The sequence below is a fragment of the Sceloporus occidentalis genome, unplaced genomic scaffold (assembly GCF_023333645.1).
Source record: "Sceloporus occidentalis isolate IW3139 unplaced genomic scaffold, rSceOcc1.0.p SCAF_1, whole genome shotgun sequence".
NCBI lineage: Eukaryota > Metazoa > Chordata > Lepidosauria > Squamata > Phrynosomatidae > Sceloporus > Sceloporus occidentalis.
Window position 1 is genome coordinate 178,836,222 of NW_028316981.1, and position 19,795 is coordinate 178,856,016.

Here is a 19,795-nt window from a genome sequence, read left to right on the forward strand (position 1 = left end):
AACCTTCTGTTTTGCAAAGGATTCTGCATCATATTCTTGGACAGCCTCAGTTTGAACTGGCAGCCAAGTAGATTAAGGCCTCTTTCCCAACCCAGGTGAATGGAGAGCCTGGCCTAGTCCCTATGCAAGAATCCCTTGAGGCTGTATGTCTCAAGGGAAGATGAGTCCCAAGGGACAAACTGTCTTTCAGGAAAATTGGTCTGTCAGAATGAGTCTTCTCATTTATGAACCCCTGATAACCTTCCAAAAAGCATTGAGATCCCTTTGAAAACCATGTCTGTGGGATTTGTTCTCTTATTTCCCTTAGATTGAGGAAATGCAGTGGTCAGGGGGCCAGAAGGAAATCCCCTCTTCAGTATGCAGCCTTCCCTGCAATCCAGGTGAGAGGAAGAAGATGGTGAAGGGAGTCCCTTGCTGCTGGCACTGTGAGCTGTGTGATGGTTACCAGTACCAACTGGATGAGTTCACCTGCGAGATGTGCCCCTTCGACATGAGGCCCAACCTCAACCGCACAGCCTGCCGCCCAACGCCCATCGTCAAGCTGGAGTGGAGCTCCCCCTGGGCTGTGCTGCCCATTTTCTTGGCCATTCTGGGCATCCTCGGCACCACCTTCATTGTCATCACCTTCATCCGGTTCAACGACACGCCCATCGTTCGAGCTTCAGGCCGTGAGCTGAGCTACGTCCTCCTCACAGGGATTTTCCTCATCTACTCCATCACTTTTCTGATGATCGCTGAGCCTGGGGTGGGCGTCTGCGCCTTCCGGCGCCTTTTCTTAGGCTTAGGCATGGCCATTAGCTACTCAGCTTTACTGACCAAAACCAACCGCATCTACCGCATCTTTGAGCAAGGCAAGAAGTCTGTGACTCCACCCAAGTTCATCAGCCCCACCTCACAGCTGGTCATCACTTTCAGCCTCATGTCAGTGCAAATTGTAGCTGTGGTCATTTGGCTGGGGGTCTCGCCTCCGCATAGCATTATCGACTATGAAGAGCAGCGTACGCCCAACCCAGAGTTCGCCCAGGGGGTGCTGAAGTGCGACATGTCCGACCTCTCCATCATCTCTTGCCTCAGCTACAGTATCATCCTGATGGTCACCTGCACCGTCTATGCCATCAAGGCCCGCGGCGTTCCCGAGAACTTCAATGAGGCCAAGCCCATTGGCTTCACCATGTACACAACCTGCATCGTCTGGCTGGCCTTTGTGCCCATCTTCTTCGGCACCTCACAGTCAGCAGAGAAGGTGGGACCAACTGGACCGAGAAACAGGTTATAAAGGGAAGAGAACAGGGTAGGGAGAGCCAGGGATACAGGGAAAGCAAGCCAAGGCAAGATGTTCAGAACTGAATCAGGTGATAAGTAATGGTGTATGATTCTTGGAGTGTGTTACTTTTAAAGAATTAAGAATTAGTTCTGGAAGACTGACCATTTCAAAGTGAGAAGGGAGAGCATTATATCTTTCCCCTTCTGCTGTTTTGTCCAGTCAGTATTGCTGTCCCCAAACAGCTTATCTCCCCTCAGGGAAAAAGCTACAGGAATCCTGTATCTCCTCACCAACACATGTGATAGCAGTTTGGGTGAGATGGAAGCATATGACTAGAGATGGAAGCATATGGAAGCAGGAGATGAAAGCATATGACTAGAAGCTTTATAAAGACCTTCTCTCACAACAGCTCTTTTGTTTGCAGTGTTTGCTGGTCAAAAACAAAGCAAAATATCAATCCCATATAGTGGGAGCCTCATTTCAGCCCCATAAACAGCATATATCTGTGCCATGCAGAGAGATGCTACAGAAAAAACATGCATCAACAGTGATGTGACTGCTAAAAAAGCCAATACGATTCTAGGCTGCATCAATAGAAGTATAGTGTCTAGATTGATGGAAGTAATAGTACTACTCTATTCTGCTTTGGTCAGGGCTCATCTGGAACACTGTGTGCAGTTCTTGGCACCCCAGTTCAAAAATGATGTTGACAAACTGGAACGTGCCCAGAGGAGGGCGACTGAAATGATGAAAGGTCTGGAAACCATGCCTTATGAGGAGAAACTTAGGGAGCTGGGTATGTTTAGCGTGGAGAAGAGAAGGGTAAAAAGTGATATAATAGCACTGTTTCAGTATTTGAAGGGATGGCATATTGAGGATGGAGCAATGGATTCAAACTACGGGTAAAGAGATTCCATCTCAACATAAGGAAGATCTTCCTGACAGTAAGAGCTGTTTGACAGTGGAATATGCTGCCTTCCCTTAAAAAAAATGCAAAAGAAATTGAGTGGATCAAGAGTGGAGAGTGGTCCTCTAACTGCTGTTGGACTCCAACTCCCATCAGCCCCAGCCAGCTCAACCAGTAGTCAGGGATGATAGGGATTGTAGTTCCGTGTGGGGAGGACCACAGGTTCCCCACCCCAGGCTAAGATATACATAACGGATGACACACTGTACTTGTTTCGCCCATCTCCCAATTGAAAACACAATCAAAGGATCATACAGCTGGAAGTGCCACAAAAGCTACCTAGTCCAACCCCCTGCAATGTAAGAACACATAACTAAAGCACTCTTGAAAGACACCCATCCAACCTCTGTTTAAAGACCTCTAAAGAAGGAAACTCCATCACTCTCCAAGGCAGTCTGTTCCACTGTCAAATAATTCTTTGGTAAAAAGGTTATTCCTAATGTATAGGTGGAATTTTTTTTCCTTGAAATCAATTGATTCATGTTGTAATCTCTGGAGCAGGAGAAAACAAGCTCACCCCATCTTCCACATAACCTCTCAATCTTCTCTTCTCCAAGCTGAACTACCCTAATACATTTCTCAAAAGGCTTTATTTCCAGACCTTTTACCATCCTGGGTGACCTCCTGTGAAAACGTTACAGCAAATAATTGAACCTGAGTGTGAGAAAGGTGAGAAACTTAATAGCATGATAACATCTTTCACCTCCATGTTCTTCTCTGACTCATACAGAAGTTCTGGAAAGAGAAATAGGGCTATGACATTCCACGGTCTCCTAAAACATCCAGTTCTGCCATAAAAGAAAAGGATTTGTATATGTGGGCCATGTCTGAGGAATATAAGATTGCTGATATGATGCTGAACAGAACATCCGATTTGTTCCAAGGAGACTTGGGACGCAAATCTCCATTCTGCCAAGAGGCGCAAGAACAATGTAGAAATTAAATATGCAAAATAATGAAGAACTGATAGGTGTGTGTGTTTATGTTTTAATGACATGGTTGAGACATTTTGCTGCCTGAGGCAGAGCAGCGAATGGCATTCCCACCCACCCAAATCAAAGTTTTTGTTGTTGTTAACTGCCCTCAAGTTGCTCTCGACATATGGCAACCCGGTGGATGAGACATCTCCAAGATTCCCTATCCTCCACTGCTCTGCTCAGGTCCTGTAAATTCATGCCTGTGATCTCCTTAATAGAGTTCATCCCTCTAGCATGTGGCCTTCCTCTCTTTCTGCTTCCCTCCACCCTTCTTAGCATTATTGTTTTTTCCAGTAAGTTGTGCCTTCTCATGATGTGACCAGAGTACAACAGTTTCAGTTTAGTCATCTTGACTCCCAGGGAGATTTCAGGCTTGATCTGTTCTAAGATCCAATTGTTTGTCTTTTTGGCTGTCCACAGACTCCTTAGTACTCTTTGCTAGCACCACATCTGAAATGAATTTATTTTCTTCCTATCCACCTTCTTAACTGTACAGCTCTTACATTCATATGTGGTAATAGGGAATACAATGGCTTATATGATTCTAACTTTCATGCTCAGTTGTATATCTTTGCATTTTAGGATCTTTCCTAGTTCTTGCATGGCAGCCCTCCCCATTCTTAGTCTGCTTCTGATTTCTTGGTTACCTAAAACCAATCAAATTATTTTGGTCCTGGAGGCTAAAAATTCCATAAGCAGCTATCTTCATCCCTAGCAACAGAATAAGTACAATAAAAAGTAACTAACTACTTGCTGCCTTTTCATGACACCCCACACTTGTTCCAAAAGTGGACACCTCACTTTGTCTAATGGTAGGGCCAACCCAGAATCTGAGGATTCTTCCATTTGAGCAGATCAGTGGCTTTTTGATGCAGGGCAGGGTATTTCAACATTTCACAGATGAAAACTAAGGCCCTGTGCAGACTGGCAGTTATTAACTAGGGAGAAAACACAAGCTAGGAAAGGCTGCAGCAGTTTACTTTTGCCTGCACCAACCAGGAAGGGCAAGATTCCTTTCCCTCCCCACATCTCCCATGTACTAAATTAATTTACTGCAAACTATTTTTTCCCTATAACTAATTTTGCAGCAATTGAAGTAGGTTGAGGACAAAAGGGAGAAAGTGGGAGAAAGAGGGTGAAACTGGGACATTTTGAAGTAGCTGAAAAAGTGAAATGACAGAAGATTAATTGGGGTTATCCCTACCAGACATAGACAGTAGGAGAGTATATGGCAGGATGCATAGAGAGTAGCCAAAGCCCATCTGTGACACACAAGATTCCTGCTGTATTGTGAATAACACCTAAAGCCCCATGAGTGGAGGACAGAGAGGAACAAATTGGCAGAAAGAACAATTTTGAAGAGCAAAATGACCAGTGAAGAAAGGACTAAACAACCTACCTACCTCACCCTTTGATTCAAAATGGTTGCTTCCTGGACTCAGCTGCTGTCTCTTTGATGAAGTGGTCAAAGTTTTGTTAACACTTTTACATATAATGGTGGGCATCCAATTGGTAGCCTCAGCTGGAGTAGAGCCACTGAATCAACTGCTGAATAGAGGGTCAATACTTATGTAAATTTACAGATGCTTTGCCCTAGAGCTTTCATCACTTGAATGGGGAACAGTACAGGACTGTAGGAGAGATAGCCTGAAACAATTCAAGGGCTAAAGGTTCAGCCACTCCAGAGCTGTCAAAACACCAAAGCAGTCTGATCAGTTACTGAGTTTTGCGCATTTAAATCAATCCAAACCAGCAGGCTTAGACAAACCAAACTCTACAGAGGGCTGCAGCCTTGCTTAGATGTGCCACAGAAACAAGGAATGCTTTCGCTTCTGATAAGTGCATATAGGAGTAAGTGAAGACACCCACCTCAGGGCCCCTTCCATGGCAAACTCTTTTGCCTTTATGTTTTCAACATGGAGCCCATTTGGCAGAACCAGTCTGTGATGGACTGTACCACTTCAGCTTCAGGTTGGCAATTTGAATGTTTCTACTTGAAAACCCTCTCTGTTTGTAGAGTCTTATTCAGGAGCACTCTCCCTGTTTGGCATGCTGGTTTTTTAGGCACAGAGCTTTTTGAAATAGCAAGGAGATCTCAAAGACAACTGCTCCCCTACCTGTTGCCTAAGGTGATTTAGGACACTATAAGGTGTACCACTACATCCTTCTGGTTGTACATACCACAGCTTGGAAAAGTTATATTTGGGACTACAGTCCACAGAATCCCACAGCCTGCATGGCCACCAAATAAATGTAATTTGTAGTCCAAAATCAGAATTTTCCCAAACTCTGGTATCAATTGGTCCTAAGCCAATAGTTTGAGAAAGATGAAGCCCTCTCCCCTTCCTGCTTTGGTGGCAAGCAACCAATTGTTATTTTTCTCTACCCCTCCCACCCCCTCCTTCAGATCTACATTCAGACAACAACACTGACTGTCTCTATGAGCCTGAGCGCCTCGGTTTCCCTCGGGATGCTCTACGTACCCAAAGTCTATGTTATCATCTTCCACCCAGAGCAGAATGTCCAGAAGCGCAAGCGCAGTTTCAAAGCAGCTGCCACGGCTGTCAATGCCTCCTCCAGACTCTCGCAGAAGGGTGCCCAAAATGGAGAAAGCAAAGATGAGAAACCGGACAGTAAGTAGCCAAAAAGTAGGTATCGCTATCTTATTTGCTCTTTGACGACCCCACCTGACGTGCCTCCTACTGACCTCCGCCTGCCCTGTAAGTACCCTTCAGTTCCCCCCCCCTTTCCTGCACCCACAAAGTCCCCATAACTGCTCCCACCCTCACCACTGTGCCTTGGGGCTTTATAGAAAGGAATGCTTTCACAGCAGCATTTACCTTTCAGCTAGGGTTACCAGGTCAAGACTACCCTAGACCCTGAGATTTCAGTACAAAAACCTGAGACCAAAGGACAGCCCCATGTGATTTAATTGGGGGTAAGCCTGACTAATGTTACAAGGGGCAACCTCTTCACAATGCATGATAGGCTAAGCATCAAACATAGTTATACAGATTATGCCATTCAAAATATGGTGGGTATCTGCTGGGATTTAGTTCCAGGACCCTCCATAGATACCAAAATCCATGGATGCTCAAGGCCCATTAAATACAGTGGTGTCCCTTATATAAAATGACAAAATCAAGGTTTGCTTTTGAACACTGGATTATGACTCTGGAGGCAAGCGTTCAAATCCCCACTCAGCCATGGAAACCCACTGGGTGACCTTGGGCAATACTCATTCTTTTTTACACTGGCAAACCACCACTGAACAACTCCATGACAGGTTTGCCATAAGTAAGCAATGGCTTGAAGGCATACAAGAACAACAGATATATAACCAAAACTTTTCAAGACTTTTCAAGACAGCACTCTAACCTTCCTTCTTGCATTAAGAGCTAGAGAAGAGGAGGAGAATTGGAACATGGGATACTTTACAGCTTAATAAATAAAAGATGTCACTCATCAGATATTGAAACAGAACCTTCCCTTTAAGTGTAAGATAGCAGCCAGTACTTACCTTTAAAGAAGTATTCCCAGTAGATTGACTGTTATATTTATTACTAAAGACTTTGCAGTATGGACAACGAGGGATCTGCCGCAGTCACCTGCAACTCTTGTGGGATGTTTCTCTTCTTGCCTACAGAAGTGGAGAACTTCACATGCACCAAGTGCAAGTTGGTAGCACTCTTGGAGGAGAAAGTGCAGCAGCTGGAGTCCAGAGTAGCTACACTTCAGCATATTAGGGAACAAGAGGATTTCCTGGACTCAATAGAACTAACCATCTTGGATGAGTACCACGCAGAGGAAGATGCTAGGGTGGAAGAGGTCACTTGCCAAACAGAGGAGGCAGACAGCTGGAGGAATGTCACAAAGAGAAGTAAGCCAAGAAGGAATTGTTCGGGGAGCTTGCAGCTAGAGAATCGATTCGAAGCTCTTTCCCTTATCAAGGAGGATGAAGAAGAGCAAGGGAGCCTGAGAGTCCCACCTGAGGGAACAGTCGCTGCTAAGCCTCGGAGGAGGCGTGTGGTCGTAGTGGGGGACTCCTTGCTGAGGGGTACAGAATCAGTGATTTGTAGGCCTGACAAGATGTCTCGAGAGGTGTGTTGTCTTCCAGGTGCAAAGATCCGTGATGTGACAGAGAGGCTGACAAGACTGGTCAAGCCTACTGACCAATACCCCTTCCTTTTGGTCCACGTGGGAACTCATGATACTGCAAGACACAGCATTCAGAACATCAAAAGGGATTACGAGGCGCTTGGTAGGAAGCTGAAAGGAATGGATGTATAGGTTGTCATCTCATCTCTTCTGCCAGTTGAAGGGCATGGTCCAGGAAGGGAGAGGAAAATAGCAGATGTGAACAACTGGCTTCGCAGATGGTGCCGCCGAGAAGGATTTGGATTCTTCGATCATGGGCTGCGGTTCCATGAGGAGGGACTTCTTGCAGCAGACGGGTTGCATCTCACGCCAGTTGGAAGAAATGTTTTTGCCAACAGTCTCAAAAACTTGATCAGGAGAGCTTTAAACTGAGTTCCGAGGGGAAGGGAGACAATATTAAGGAAGGCGAAAGGGATGGCGAAAATAGTCAAACTGACATAGAGGAAACAAGGCAAACAGTGCAAGGACCCAGCAGTGGGAGGCAAAAAAACTTGCACAGGCAGCAAGTAAAAGGGAACCATGGTCTGCGATGTCTCTACACTAATGCACAGAGCATGGGAAATAAGCAAGATGAACTCGAACTCCTAGTACAACAAAGCAAATATGATATAATAGGCATCACTGAAACCTGGTGGGATGAGTCTCATGATTGGAATGTGGAAATAGGGGGGTATAACCTTATTAAGAGAAATAGGCCAAACAGGAAAGGAGTAGGAATAGCACTATATGTCAGAGATATTTACACCAGTGAAGAGATCCTGGACATCAATCATGGAAGCCAGGTGGAGAGCATCTGGATAAGAATCAAAGGGGAGGGAAACAACAAGGGTGTTACGGTGGGAGTCTACTACAGACCCCCAAGTCAGACTGAGGAATTGGATGATATCTTTCTAGAACAGATGACCACACAGTCAGAAAAGAGAGATGTAGTAGTGATGGGCGACTTCAACTATCCTGATATTTGCTGGAAGTCAAACTCAGCAAAATCCTCAAGGTCTAGCAAATTCCTCACTTGCCTGGAAGACAATTTCATGGTCCAAAAGGTGGAAGAGGCAACAAGGGGATCAGCTATTTTAGATCTGATCCTAACCAACAAGGATGACTTGGTTAATGGGGTGCAAGTGGTGGGATCCTTAGGTGGAAGCGACCATGTTCTCCTGGACTTTGTTATACAATGGAGAGGAGAAGCCAGGCAGAGTCAGACACGTATCCTAGACTTTAGGAGAGCAGATTTCAGTAAACTTAGAGAAGTATTGAGGGCGATTCCATGGTCAGAAATACTAAAAGATAAAGGAGTTCAGGACGGATGGGACTTTCTCAAAAGGGAGATACTGAAGACACAATTTCAAACAGTTCCAGTGAGAAAGAAAAACGGGAGGTGTCTCAAGAAACCAGGATGGATGGCTAAGGAACTTTCAACTGAGCTAAGTTTGAAACGGAACATGTATAAGAAATGGAAAAAGGGGGAAATCACAAAAAAGGAATTCAAAGAAATAGCAGGCATGTGTAGGGGTAAAGTCAGAAAAGCTAAAGCGCAGAATGAACTCAGGCTTGCTAGAGAGGTTAAGAACAATAAAAAGGACTTTTTTGGATATGTCCGCAGCAAGAGGAAGAAGAAGGAAACGGTAGGGCCACTGCGTGGAGAAGATGGCAAAATGCTAACAGGAGATAGAGAAAAGGCAGAATTACTCAACACCTTCTTTGCCTCAGTCTTCTCAGAAAAGGCAAAGGGTGCTCAACCTGAGGATAATGGAGCAGAGGACAGAATAGGGGAATTTCAGCACAGAATAAGTAAAGAGATAGTAGAGGAACACCTTGTTAATCTAAATGAATTTAAGTCTCCGGGACCAGATGAACTCCATCCAAGGGTATTAAAAGAACTGGCAAAAGTAATATCGGAGCCATTGGCAATCATATTTGAAAACTCCTGGAGAACAGGAGAGATCCCAGCAGACTGGAGGAGGGCAAACGTTGTCCCCATCTTCAAAAAGGGGAAAAAAGAGGATCCCAACAATTATCGTCCAGTTAGTCTGACATCAATACCAGGAAAGATTCTGGAGCAGATCATTAAACAGAGAGTTTGTGAACATTTAGAAGGCAATGCCATAATCACAAAAAGTCAACATGGGTTTCAGAGAAACAAGTCATGCCAGACAAATCTAATCTCTTTCTTTGACAAAATTACCAGTTTGGTAGATGAAGGGAATGCTGTGGATATAGTATATCTTGATTTCAGTAAGGCCTTTGACAAGGTTTCCCATGACATTCTTGCAAACAAGCTTGTAAAATGTGGGCTAGACAAAGGAACTGTTAAATGGATCTGTAATTGGTTGACTGGCCGAACCCAAAGGGTGCTCAACAATGGCTCCTTTTCATCCTGGAGAGAAGTGACCAGTGGGGTCCCACAGGGCTCTGTCCTGGGCCCAGTGCTATTCAACATCTTTATCAATGACCTGGATGACAGAATTGGGAGCATACTTATCAAATTTGCAGATGACACCAAATTAGGGGGAATAGCTAATACCCCAGAGGACAGGATCAAGTTTCAAAATGACCTGAATAGACTAGAAAGCTGGGCCAAAGCTAACAAAATGAAATTCAACACAGAGAAATGTAAGGTATTGCACTTAGGGCGGAAAATTAAAATGCACAGATATAGGATGGGTGACACCTGGCTGAATGAAACTACGTGTGAAAGGGATCTAGGAGTCCAAGTAGACCACAAGTTGAACATGAGTGAACAGTGTGATGCGGCAGCTAAAAAGGCCAATGCTATTTTAGGCTGCATCAATAGAAGTATAGTGTCTAGATCAAGAGAAGTAATAGTGCCACTGTATTCTGCTCTGGTCAGGCCCCACCTAGAATATTGTGTCCAGTTCTGGGCGCCACAATTCAAAAAGGACATTGAGAAACTGGAGCGTGTCCAAAGGAGGGCGACAAAAATGGCGAAGGGTCTGGAGACCATGCCCTATGAGGAACGACTTAGGGAGCTGGGGATGTTTAGCCTGGAGAAAAGAAGGTTAAGAGGTGATATGATAGCCCTGTTTAAATATTTGAAAGGATGTCATATTGAGGAGGGAGCAAGCTTGTTTTCTGCTGCTCCAGAGAACAGGACCCGGAACAATGGATGCAAGCTACAGGAAAAGAGATTCCACCTGAACATTAGGAGGAACTTCCTGACAGTAAGGGCTGTTCGGCAGTGGAATGCACTTCCTCGGAAGGTGATAGAGTCTCCTTCCTTGGAGGTCTTTAAACAGAGGCTGGATGGCCATCTGTCAGGGATGCTTTGATTTGGATTTCCTGCATGGCAGGGGGTTGGACTGGATGGCCCTAGTGGTCTCTTCCAACTCTACGATTCTATGATTCTATGATTCTATGATCATTGGAAGAAAATGCCATGCCATCTTTAATATGCTAAAGCAAAATAGCCTCCAAATATCACATAGCATATTGTTAAACATCAGGCCTACTGATGGAAAATTTCCTTCACTGATTTAAAAAAAGGCCTCATCAGTTATTACCTGGGTCCTACATTAACAGATGTAGCATTTAAAGTTTGCAACTATGACAGGAATCCTTTGGGAATCCCAGAAGACATGGGGAGAGCCTCTTCTTGCTTCTTCTGCTGTATAACCATAAAATGAAAGAACAGAGAGCCAGTCAGGGATGGGGATAAGCTGATTGCTAGTTTAGATTGGTATAGAAATGGGGAGCAAGGAAGAATCAAGGACTAACAAGATTTCCGCTGCTTTTCACAGGCTTAGATAGTAATACCCTGTGATAGCTCAAAAAAATCTTGAACATGCCAAGCTCTGGCCGTAGGAGTGGCTCTGTAAGGACCAAAGTTATGGGGATTCATGTTTTTGATTTACAAAACAGAAACAACTGCTTATGGCTTCTGATGAAACAAGACCAGATGGTTGTTGGGGTTCTCCTCCCCAATGTAGACCTGAATTTCACCAAGACTCAGGTTGAAAGTGGATGGGATCTAGGGCCCAGGCCTAGGGTTGGCAGTTAGGGATTGTCCCAGGCATAAACCTGAGACCCAGGAACAGTCCCTAGCAATGTCATTAAATGTTTTTGCATTGAGTAAAAATTATACATAAATATATACACCACACACACACACACACACATTTTCCTATTTGGAAATTGAAACAGAAATCTCAGCTAAAGGGGCTGTTGTTTCTGAGATTATTCTTTCTTGGCTACCTATGGAAATGGTATAAGGAACATTTAACTTAGCCTTTTTGATTCTAGCCAGAAGATGTTTGCAGAGCAGAGTTGAGGGTAAGCCCTTGTGCCACAATGAATGGAAAGGAAGCTAAGTAAACCCATACACATACACACAAACCTGGAGATTTTCACACTGTTCTTTCCTCTTGTCTGGAGATGAGACCCCCAAAACTGAAGACTTTGCACCATCACCTCCTGCCCACAAAAACTGGAGTCTCAGAGCCAGTTCTGGGATCTGGCCCCCATACTTGATATGGGCAGCAATTATAAAAATGGTGATGTCTCACATCTCATGTAGAGTGCTTTTTTGTCAACCATCCTGGCCTCAGGGGAACAAGAGAATCCAGGGCAGAAGGCATTACATTTTTATGTTATGCTTTAATTTAAAATGTTTTTAATCTGTGTTTTATTTATTAGCCTTGACCTTGCCCCTTTTTTGGTGGTAAAAAGGTGGAGTATTAAATAAACAAGTAAATAACAGGAAGGTAGTCTTAGACTCCGCACTCCATCTTCTGAATATTAATGGGGGCTATTGGAACCTAGGAAAAGAAGCATCTTCTGACATTATCTGTCCTACAATAAGGAATGCCTTATTGTGACATTATCCATCCTTCACCAAAGAGGAATGCACTTTGATCCATCTTGTTCTCTGCAGCTGCCAGCAGTCTGGGGGAGACCCCCAGACACTGGCTTTCTATGAGGGAGGGCAGGACGCTCTGGAATATTAATAGCCACTCTCTGTGGGCGACAATGTCCCAGAGCAGATGGCGAGGGCTCCAGCGCCTTGCGCTGCATCACAGCCAAGAGCGTACGCCTGACCAAGCAAGGGTAGAAAACAAGGCAAGGTGCAGGAACCTGGCCTCGTCACGCTCCCTCCCCTCCCTCTATCCCATTAGACCCTACTCCACTTTTCAGGCACATGAAAGATGACTTCTCTTATCCTAGGGGCTCCCAACTTGGGGTGCAACAAAGAGTGGCTAGTGTCCTTGAATCACAAGTCATCACTCAACAATCCAGATGCAGGCTTGCAGACTGCACTCAGCAAGAAAGTCCACATTTTGGGGGGGAAAACATAAATGAGAAGCAAGAACAAGGAAATCGTTGAATTTTATGTTCAAAATTGGGATTTATTTTACTGTTTATATTTTTTCTGAATAAATTAGGAACTAAGTATTCAATTTAGATTTGCCTTTTAAAAGCTTATTTTTAAAAAAATTCTATTTGTTCACCCACAGTATTGTATGTGGCTCAGTCTGTGGTTCAAAAATTAAAAATTAGACTTCTGCATTTTCAAATGAGATACTACTTTTGCAGGGGGTGCAAACATTACAAACATTTCCTAGGAGTGTGGGGCATAGAAAACTTGGGAACCACTGACTTATTCATAACTATCTTCCCTGGCCTCAGTTCTACATCTAACAGCACCAGTTCCTGGTCATATGCATGCAATGAAAGAGAGGCAGGAATCCAGCTTTCTCCCATCTCACTTGTTCAATCGTTTGTTTGAACATGTATCCAACCCAGCTGTAAGAAAATAGATTCCAGAGGTGATATACTTGGGGCTAACCTAGCAAGGAATTCCTCTTTTCAAAAGTCACTGGCCAAAGGCCTTGTTTCCCCACTAATAGGACATGAAGGTTAGCCCTTTCACTTTCTATGTCGATCCAGGGTCTAATATTTAGGGGTATATTACTTGTGGATATGAGAATTCTATATCAGGCTGGGCAAGGTGTGGCCCCAATCCCCCACAGTCCAAAGATATTTGCTCCAGAATTCACCCAAATAACCTCTCTAAAGTGTGGGGTTCATTTCGGTCAAGGTTAGAGGGGGCCCTGGTAAAAAAATAAAATAAAATAAAAATTGTCCCCAAAAGCTCTTTAACGGTTGTGTGTGACATTTCCAATATATTTTGGTAGTCTTTTTAAGTGACGTGAACAAGAAGTGAACAAAAAGTGACTTTTGCTCACTTCTTGTTTTTAACCAAGTCCTCTCCTACATTTTGTCCCTGGTAATAGTGGACAATTATGGCAACCCGTGAGAATGCCCTCATGTCAGCTAGAGGATGTCTGGGGGCACTGACAGGTACAAAAAATTATTTTGATTTTTCTTTTGGTTTTGTGGGACTGATGCTCATCAGGCATCAATGCACATCAGGCACTCTTGCCATTATCCTGATGTGCACCTTCACAATCCACTAGCAGGGTTCCTTAGTCTCTGCTAGTTAGCCAAGCGTATGTAAAGTTACGTTGTGTAAATGGTGACACAGGATTTTGGTGAACCTATATAAAACACTATTTTAAAATGCACCAAAACCAGAAAAATATAGCACCCACCCACCCAGTTAGAAACCCCTTCCAAGCAAGATCGGTTGCCAGAAGCCTACCTGAATAGTAAAGATCTTTGCCTGGAAGCAGGAGAACAGAGAAGGGGAGTCAAACTAGACTCCTTTTCAGAGCAAGGGAGATTCAGAAGAAGTGTGCTTCTTCCATAAACATGCATGGGAGTAGGCGGAAAGGGGGGTGGGATCCACCTTTTCACTACCTTTTAACCATGACAACAATAAAGACAATAAAGGGGTAAAGAGCAATGGTTCTCAACCTGTGCTCTTCCAGCCCAGGTGTTTTGGGCTTCTATTCCCAATATAGCCAAGGAGCAAGGATTCTGGGAGCAGAAGTCCCAACCCCCTGGAGGACCAAAGGTTGAGAATAACAGCAAGAACTTCCCGCCCTCATCCCTCAAATTCCACAACTCAGCCCAGTCTTCCACTCTGGGTCCCAGCGTGACCCTCTTCCCTTCACCTATGTATCTTTGTCTAACACTTCTCCATTTTGTGTCTTTTGCAGGCCTCCATAAGGTGATGTACATCAGCTATACAGAACTGACTATGGTGCCCACATAACTGAAGAAGAAGGGCACTGCCACTGATGGGGGGACAAGGGTGGGGTGTGAAAAGTTTTTTGGGGGGAGGGTGAAAGGGCTGGGGGTGGGCATATGGTGGGGAATAAACCTGTATTTTTACAACATTGGTTTTGTGTGTTTTATTTTGCAGCCTAACTTGAGTTGCACCTAGGGAAAAGAGGAAGAAGCTGTGGTCCTCTGGATGTTATTGGACTCGAACTCTCATCATCCCTGACCATAGGTCATGCTGGGTCTGGAGAGCTGTAGTGTTCTCATTCTGGCCTAGGAGCTGCAGGGCCTCAGGATCTGTGACTCTACATGCTAGCTCTGAAATTAGGGTCTCAGAGTATGCCTGTTCCTCCCAGTTCTCAAATAGTACAGCAGTAATGTATTCCTCTAGTCATGTTCTTTCTATCTGTATTAATTGCAGGCCTTTAGCTTATTTAGCTTATTTCTCTCTGCAATGGTAGTATAGGGGGCCCTCCACAGGTGCTGGAGTTAGGGGCAAAGGATCCCTGTGAAAGTGGGAAAAAAACACAAATTAAAAAACAAACTGTTTTTTTTTTTTAACCTGAGAGAAAACCTTTCTAGGAATCTCTGGGTTCTTCAGTGTAACTTTATGGCCAACATCTTGCAGAGTCATGCTGGAGGACCTAGAGATTCCTAGAGATAACATATTAACCAAATCCACAAATAATCAAATTTGCAAAAGTCAAAGCTGCAAATCTGGAGGGCAAGCTGTACAGACAACCTATCCTCCAACTGTCCCAATTTAATCAGGAACAGTCCTGATTAATCCTCTGTCATCCCACTTTTTCACCTGCTTTTAAAATGTCTGTTTCCTTCTCCTCATCCTACTTTCCCCTTTGTCTTCAGCTTACTTCAACTGCTGCAAATGGAATTTGAAATGCAAATGTAGTTTCCACTCTGCAAGGAAGGGAGGAGAAGAGAGGAGCGTGTGGAATTGTGCCCTTCCCAGGAAGCTCAGGCAAAAGCAAATTGCTGCAGCCTCTCTTTGCTTGTGTTCTTCCTCATTAATAACTCTTGCCATCTTAAACACACTCTGAGGTTGCTGGGACATATGTGTCCCAACTTTCATCTGTGGTTAAATGCCTGTTCTGCAGCCACTCGCTCACAAACCACAAGGTTGTGAGTTCAATACCAGCCTGGGGCTCTGGGTCGACTCAGCCTGGCATCGTTTCTTAGGTCATTAAAATGAGTACCCAGCTTGTTGGGGGCGAGTAGCATACACATTGTAAATCGCTCAGGGAGTGCTTAAGTGCACTGATAAGCTGTATAGAAATGTACTTGCTATTGCTATTGCTAAAGATTGAAAAGAGGTGCTTTACTGTTTGAGTGAAGTATTGCTGTGAGAGGGGTGAGATGGCCTGGATGCATTTGAAGCTACCTGAAGGACTAGAGCTGCTGGATTCTTGGCTTTGGAGAAGAATTGGTGCAGAACCCTGCTCATTTTCAGGATAGCACATTTACGCACCAGCACCCTCATGTTACAAGAATGAAACTCGGCTGCTTCCCTGCTATGCTAGCCACTCCTGTTGGCCATTGAAGGTTTATTTATAACTGACAAGCAAACCAACAGGAAAACAATGGGATATGACAACTTCATCCCACGTTTTTGATTTCTGTGTCCTAAGGGATGAGTGGATTTAACTCCATGCTCAAGGCATTTCCAGAACTTCTGAGGGTGAACAACAGGGGAATTAATCTGCCCAGAGCTATCCTGTGGCTTTTAATCTAAGGCAGCCAGTTTGCCCATCATCTCTGTCAGTGCTGAGCCCAGATGTTCTGCTGTCTGAAGTAGAATCACACACCTGATATGGCCCACCCTTTAAAAAGTCTTGCAGTACCATTCAGAACAATTTGTGTTTTCATCTGTCTCCCTTGTGATGCCACCTGGGACGTTATCACACGGGAGGAATGTCTCTTAATTTTGAAAGAAAAGAAAGTAGGGCCAATTTGAAAATGAAAGCTATTATGTTTGTGGTTATCAAACACACAGAAGAACACAGCACCCATCCCAAAGCCAAAGTAGTGTGAATGCAAAGGAAGTGATCATATGACTATGTGCCCTTCGTAGTCTAGAATTCAAATTAGCATCCCTGCACATGCGCAGTGAGAGTCGAATTGGATCGTGACCTTTTTACACTTCCGGCGGGGCTTGCCTCCGGTTCCCGTGTTTTAGCCTTGTTTCACGTTATTTGTTCATTCATTACCCTTTATTTCACGTTATGAAGGCAATTCACTTTATTTGTGCATTCATTACCCCCTATTTCACGTTATTTAGGCAATTCCCCAATTCAAAATCAGTCCAAAGCAACTGGTTTGAGCATTGGACTATGGCTCTAGAACAGGGGTAGGCAACCTTTTTGAGCCAGGGGCCGGGTTGCTGTCCCTCAGACAACTGATGGGCCGAAGCCAATAAATAAATAAATAAATAAGGAGGGAGGGAGGGAGGGAGGAGGCCAGCGGCGATCGCCAAGATCGCTGGCAGCCCCGCACACTCCTTCTCGGCCTCTGCGGAGGCTTCAGCCTCCACAGAGGCCGAGACGGACGGGGGAGGCCGCCGGCGGTGGCTCCGCACACTCCTTCCTGGCCTCTGCAAAGGCCGAGAGGGAGGGGGAGACCGCCACCGGCAGGCACCCGCGGGCCCCTTCTCAGCCCCTGCGGAGGCTTCGGCCTCCACAGAGGCCGAGAGGGAGGGAGGAGGCTGTGGGGAGGGTGGCGCAGCCACACACAGGAGGCGCCGCCTCCACCTTCGCCTCCTCTGCCCCAGGCCTCACTGGCCTCCTCTTCCTCCGCCTCCTCTGTGCGGCCATGCACGGTGGAGGAGGAGGAGGGCAGCGAGGCCCCGCGGGTGCCCGGAGCGGCGCGGAAGCTGCGGCGGGGGTGACAGAACTGGGCTGGGGCCGGTCCCAAGGCCTCGGTGGGCCGGATCCAGCCTGCGGGCCTTAGTTTGCTGACCCCTGCTCTAGAAGGCAGGGATGGAATCCCACTGGGTGACCTGGTGCAAGTCACACTCTCTCAGCCTCCTCAGAAAATGGCAAGGGTAAACCCCATTTGAATAAACTTGCCAAGAAAACCCTGTGACAGGGTCACGAGAGAGAAAGAGAGAGCCAATCCCTTCCCTCCAGTTGGAGAGGATGAGTTTTGCAAAGGGAAAGAGCCAGAAAGGGCTGAGAGGAGGAGGGACGGAGGCAGTGTGTGTCTCTCTCTGTGGGGAGGGAGGGCTGCTTCATCCCCAAAACAGCTCCAGAAATACTCCAAGAGGCTGAGAGAAAAGCACTCCACACCCAGAGGGAGGGAGGAAAAAATTGCAGCCAGCAAAGGAGCTTGGGAATTGTAGTCTGATTTGAAGGCAGTCCATGGGCGACTGAGACATGCGTTCCATACCTACCAAATTCAATTTGAACGCAACTTTGGAGTGGAAAAGGATTTGTAAATTCTGTATTTCCCCAAATTTACACATCTCTCTGTTGACCCTGGAGTGGGTTCAAATTGGCCTAGCATTGACTTTGATTACGTGTGATAACCTCTCATGCAATAACATAAATCCGCATGATTGCATCCAGGATCACACTGCATTGACCTTCCAATTACCCCCTGTTTCCCCCATGTGATAACGACCCTGGAGAAAGTCATGCCACCTTGATGCACAGCTACTCTAGCATTGAGCCACTCCTCTATCATAGCTCCCTCAAAATAATGCACATGAGCAAACACAGTGTTAAGAAATGGGGCTGCATTGGCAGTTGTGGACTCTATGGGATTGTTGTACTTGCACATAACCTAGAATCTTACCAGTAGAAAGGCTCCATTTTATTTTTAGACATCTTATTTGCTGTTACCTGCCTTCAAGCTGACTCTGATCTATGGCAACTTTCTCCTAGGGTTTTCTTGGCAAGATTTATTCAGGAGGAGTTGGCCATTACCTTCCTGAAATAGTGTGACTTGCCCAAGATCCCTCAGTAGGATTCCAGGGCTAAGCGGGAATGCAAACCATGGTCTTCTGGAGTCCTTATCCATCTCTCAAACCACTGCACCATGCCATATTTCATTTATTATAGAAATGAAATATGGGAGAGAGGAAATGGGAGAGCTGCCTTGAATCCCATATTGGGATATAAATCCAATAAATAAATAAATGTCGTGGAAATAAAATACAAACATCCCATCTATTAATATTGGCCAGAATCCTGTTGGGCAGTTGCAGGTATGTAAACTAGAGTTACACACATGTGGTTGTTTCCTATTCACATTTTCTTGTGTAAAAGCCATGTGGCCTCTGTGAAAGTCCCCCAATCCCCATTTACTGGGCAGCAGCCACTGTGATTTATCGAGGAGGGGGTCTGCTCCCTTGTTGATTGGAAAGCAGCTGGCTGACAGTCCCACCATCCTAGCATGAAAAGGAATGGCAATGGGCTCCTGCTTATCCATGTTATACCGGAGATCACTCGCGACTCCAGAAGAGGTGATAGTTGGGATTATTCACAGTGAAAATAATCCAGGATGAATCTGGGTTGAATCTCTTTCATTCACATGCATCCTAAATGCACTCAATTATGGGGGTTTTTTTTGGGGGGGCTGCCCAAAAAAACCCCCATTTAACCCGGGATAATTAAAACCAGGTTTTTTTCTGAATTTTTCAAAAAGATTTGCATCATCAGCAGAGTGAATAACCAGTGAAAATAAACCTGGGATTAAACTCTGCATGCCTTGAACACATTTCAAATACATTTGCATCATCAACTCCATTTTTATTTGGGTGCTTGCATGTGTGAACAACCGAACTCACAGAGATAGTGTTCCCTAATGTGAATAACAAACCCAGAATACGTGAATGAGGTTATTCGCTTCTGAATGACCCCTCATTCAGCTACTTCCCGATCAACAGGGGAATAGACACTGTCCCAACTGATTGTGATGGCTGCTTCCCAGTAAGCGGGGATTGGGAAGATTGGAATGGGAATCATTGCACAGGTCCATAACTATGATACGTAAATCCCCAACAGGATTCCGGTCCCTATTTACAAATATTTAATATGCTTCATTGTCTATAATTGCATCTTTGTTTATTTTATGAAGATCTGATTCCTTCTCGTCATTAATTCTTTTCATTAAGTCATTAATAACATCTACGGCATAGGGCAGTTTTCAGAAGTAACTCTGTTTATTGTATCAGCCTCCTTCAATTTGTTTTTATTATTTTACCCTAAACCAATACAGGATAACAAAAGTACTATACAGAAATAATACTATCCAGGGGTTTTCTTAGCA

The 19,795-nt window shown here is 44.9% G+C and overlaps 1 protein-coding gene across 2 annotated transcripts in view; it reads left to right on the forward strand.

Annotated features, from left to right (window-relative positions):
- The window catches only part of LOC149322877 (metabotropic glutamate receptor 6-like), a 70,295-nt gene extending 55,763 nt beyond the window's left edge, over window positions 1–14,532 (forward strand). For both annotated transcript variants that reach the window (XM_089484093.1, XM_089484103.1), the window contains 3 exons: window positions 308–1,243; window positions 5,616–5,856; window positions 14,446–14,532. In XM_089484093.1, the coding sequence (XP_089340219.1) occupies window positions 308–1,243; window positions 5,616–5,849 (1,170 nt within the window). In that variant the 3' untranslated portion in view covers window positions 5,850–5,856; window positions 14,446–14,532. The remainder of the gene's footprint in view (window positions 1–307; window positions 1,244–5,615; window positions 5,857–14,445) is intronic.
- The last annotated feature ends 5,263 nt before the right edge of the window (window positions 14,533–19,795 follow it).